The 3,659-nt window shown below is 35.1% G+C and overlaps 1 protein-coding gene across 2 annotated transcripts; it reads right to left on the bottom strand.

Moving 5' to 3' along the window:
- Nucleotides 1–703: 703 nt before the first annotated feature.
- LOC129939826 (tigger transposable element-derived protein 6-like) lies at nucleotides 704–3,385 on the bottom strand. 2 transcript variants are annotated; one of them, XM_056047989.1, is made up of 3 exons: nucleotides 3,184–3,385; nucleotides 1,294–2,911; nucleotides 704–1,229 (listed from the first exon to the last, which is right to left on the bottom strand). In XM_056047989.1, the coding sequence occupies exons 2-3, from the start codon at nucleotides 2,905–2,907 to the stop codon at nucleotides 948–950; spliced, it is 1,896 nt and encodes a 631-aa protein (XP_055903964.1). In that variant the 5' UTR covers nucleotides 2,908–2,911; nucleotides 3,184–3,385; the 3' UTR covers nucleotides 704–947. The 2 variants fall into 2 exon arrangements, with proteins under 2 accessions (XP_055903964.1, XP_055903963.1); XM_056047988.1 differs by having other exon boundaries at nucleotides 1,294–3,385.
- Between the last annotated feature and the right edge of the window lie 274 nt (nucleotides 3,386–3,659).

Here is a 3,659-nt window from a genome sequence, read left to right as displayed (position 1 = left end):
TATAACCAACATTTTTGTCCCCCAGAATTCTTGAAGAGTGTACGCACCTGCCTATTTGGATTCACCACCACCCACAATCCAACACTAACAACAATCGGATGCAGTACGATACGACTCGCCTAATTTTTCTTTTGCGTCGCTCGCGTCTTTCGCTGTCACTACCGAATCATGTTTAAGTTAATTTTATTTATTGAACGAGTATAAGTTTTGTTTTTTTGTGATATTAGTATTTTGTCAACAGAAAAATCATTTAAATTGTGACAAATGAAGAATATTTTGAAAGTCATCCATTCGAAAAGTGATAAATCGGTCATATGTTTCGCTTTTCGAAACGCGATGTAGCAGAAAATTGTTGACATAATGAAGTATTGATTTTGCTTTTCTTTGTTGCGTCGTTTCCTGATCAAAGCTTTCAAAAATATCGATTTCAGATTTTATTTCCAAGAGATTTTTTGTTCAAGAAAAACAAATGAAGAAAAATAGCAAATATCAATTTAGATGGAACTTATCTGTTGTTGGATTTTTGGAGATGTTGTTTTCAGAATTGTCTGCTTTTAGTTCATATTATTTCATTTTCAGTTTGATAGTTTCATTTCCTCCAAAAAGACGTATTGGTGAAAACGAACAAACCTAGAGGACTAGATTAGTAAAATACAAGTAGAGTAAGTGTTGCAAATATGGCCCACCCTTAAGTTTTTTTTTAATAAAACGACAAATTTAACTCGAATTCATATATATATATTTTTTTTAGTATTACAAATTATTTTTAGTTCAGTCTTTACAAGTTTAAAACATAAATAAATAAATACAAAAAAGATATTGAGAAAAAATTAAATCCACTTCATTTCGCAATTTTTAAAAAAAGGCTCCTAATATGGCCCACTTGGTTTCAAATATGGACCAGGGTGGGCCATATTTGAAACAATGGTTTTCAAATATGTTATAGCCTAATTGCTACAAAATTCACATATAAAATATTTATTTTCATTGCCCGAGCAGTCTTCATGGGCCCAAATTGTGCATACGACGCATTGCACCCATTCCTCTCCTCCCTTATCATCCGAAAACAAACTACAACAGTAAATGCATTTGGCATCTTCCTGGTTGCTTCTATCAGGACTCGCATCTGATGATTCGTCTGGAACGAAATCTTCCTCACTTTCTGATGAAGACGATACTTCTTTACGATTGATCTTCTTTTCTCTTAGCTTTAAATTCTTTAGAACCTTCTGAAATGTAAACCAAAGAAAGAAAAATAAGTTGAAGTCTATCATATGATTAAGATATTTCTACCTTCTTATCTAAACAAAGCTTAGTTTTTCTTTCTCTTTCTGCCTTTGGCTTCTTTAATTTTGGTTCACCTTTTTTTTTCATCGATTCTTCCAAAAGAAGCTTATAAGGGGAAGATGAAATAATTTCAGATTTCCCTCGTTTTCTTCCACGATTTGATATTTTCTTAGTCCGGATGGGAATTGGAGAAATTTCATGGGGTGTTATGAAAGAAGAAGGTTCCGAAAAGTGAAGTTCTGTTTCTACTGGTTTAGAATTGGATTCCAAAACTTCAGCAATTGACCTTATTCCCCTAGAAGTGGAAGGTTCATCTGGATCTGGTTCCGTCTGCATAATCTCGTGAGGACTAGGAGGCACATTCAACTGACCAGGATTTTCTAAGTTGGTTCCATCAACCTCTTCTGCGGCCAAAAAATCGTGGTCCTTGAAGATATGCTTATCAAATGGACATATGCCAGTCGAAGCAAATCCATTCACCGCGATGTCTCCTGCTTGAGTTTTTAAGTAGGCCCGCCCGAATAACTCAATTATATCGAAATGCGTCAAAGCCCTTGCGTTGTTGATTACCCAGCGTCTAATTTCTTCTGTTAAATATTTTTTGAGGGGCCCCATAAATGTCTTGTCTAACGGTTGAATTTTGTGACTTGAGTGCGGAGGGATGGAAAGAATGTGGACGTGATTATTCCTAGCCAAGTCCACAAGTTCAATATTCCTTGTGTGACTTGCATGTCCGTCCATTATTAAAAGCACAGGTGAAGATGCCGATGGCTTCACCTTATCAAAGAAATGCTTGAACCATTTCGTGAACAAATTCGTTTGAACCCATCCGGATGGATGATTAGCGTAAATGGAACCTGGCGGTGCACCTTTCATTAGAATTGGATTGTCCCTTTTCCTAGGGAAAATAAACATTGGTGGTACAAACGATCCCCCAGCACTCATGCACAAAATTGCGGTTATCAACGAGCCTCTTTCACCTGATGTTAGTGCTCCTATCTGTCTTCGACCTTTGAGTGCCAACACTTTCGGCATTTTGGATGGAACAACTGAAATTCCTGTTTCATCCACGTTAAATATTTTGTCAGGAGAGAAACGGTACGTCACCATTAGTTTTTCAAGGTGGTTGAAAAATATGTCAACGTTTTCTTTTGAAAATCCACTAGCTCGAGCAAAAGACGTCCCAGTCGGCTGCCGGAACGACAACAACGGATGACGCTTAAGGAATAACCGCAACCAGGACCTACCTGCAACTTCGTTTACCAATGAAAACGGGTTTGGTATATTGTTTTTTAGTGCCAGTTGAAATGCTAATGATTTTATGTCATTGCGAGTAAGTCCAAAGAGTTTTCCTTCCATTTGTAGAGTATAATCAACCAAAGACTCTTCGAGTTCTAGCGGAAAGATGGGTTTTCTTCCTAGTTTTGCACTCACCACTTTATCTAAAGGTTTATTATCCTCTGCTACCAAACGCCGTAAAGTTGTTTTAGGCACGTTGAATTCCTTTGACGCTTTTAAGAAACCCATTTTTTTGTCTTTATATGCAGAGATTGCTTTAATCATATCTTCTTTCAGCCAAGTTTGTCGTTGTTTTGTGGGTTTCTTAGAACTTGAAGCCATGATTCTTTAAAACAAAAACAAAAAAAAAAAACATTAAGGCTCAGTTAAATTCATGTATCAAATATGGCCCACTGGTCCATATTTGATACACCTGGGGTGGGCCATATTATCAACACTGTGATTTTTTCACTTTTTTTTATTTTAACCATACTAAATTAACTTCAATCAAAATTTTAACTTCACATTTCATAACATAAAATATAACCACACATATATTACCAAAAAAATTTTTCAATTTCAGCAAATTTTAATTTAAAAATCCTTAAGTAAACTCACCCAAAATTTACATCAAACACGAACAAAAATTACAACTTGTTGTATCTTGCACCGCTGATCAGCTATTGTCACCGACATACAATGAAGCAAAACCGGTTTGAATGTGTATAATTTGAACTGGCAATTGAGTGCCTACTTTGTTTCATTCAAAAAATATTGCGGTGGGCCATATTACGAACGTGGGCCCTATTTGCGACACTTACTCTATCAAAATTGACATTGATCTATTTTATCTGAAAACAAAAAGACTCATTTTTGAAAAACTTAACAATTTTAAATTAGTTTGTCTTAAGTCCTTAATACTGACACTTTAGTGATTTAAGGTGCACTTCTGTCAAAATATAACAAAGTAAAAAGAACATAGCGAAATGCAGTAGAAAAGCGAAATTATTTTAGAATAAATTGGTGAATGAAACTCATTTGAAACTGTAAAATATATAAGTTCTAAAATTATGACATTTCCATGTTCTTTTAAT

This window comes from Eupeodes corollae, chromosome 1 (genome assembly GCF_945859685.1).
Source record: "Eupeodes corollae chromosome 1, idEupCoro1.1, whole genome shotgun sequence".
In the NCBI taxonomy this organism is placed as follows: Eukaryota; Metazoa; Arthropoda; class Insecta; order Diptera; family Syrphidae; genus Eupeodes; species Eupeodes corollae.
The sequence above is the reverse complement of the archived record's forward strand: the minus strand, read 5'-3'. Positions and strand labels throughout refer to the sequence as shown.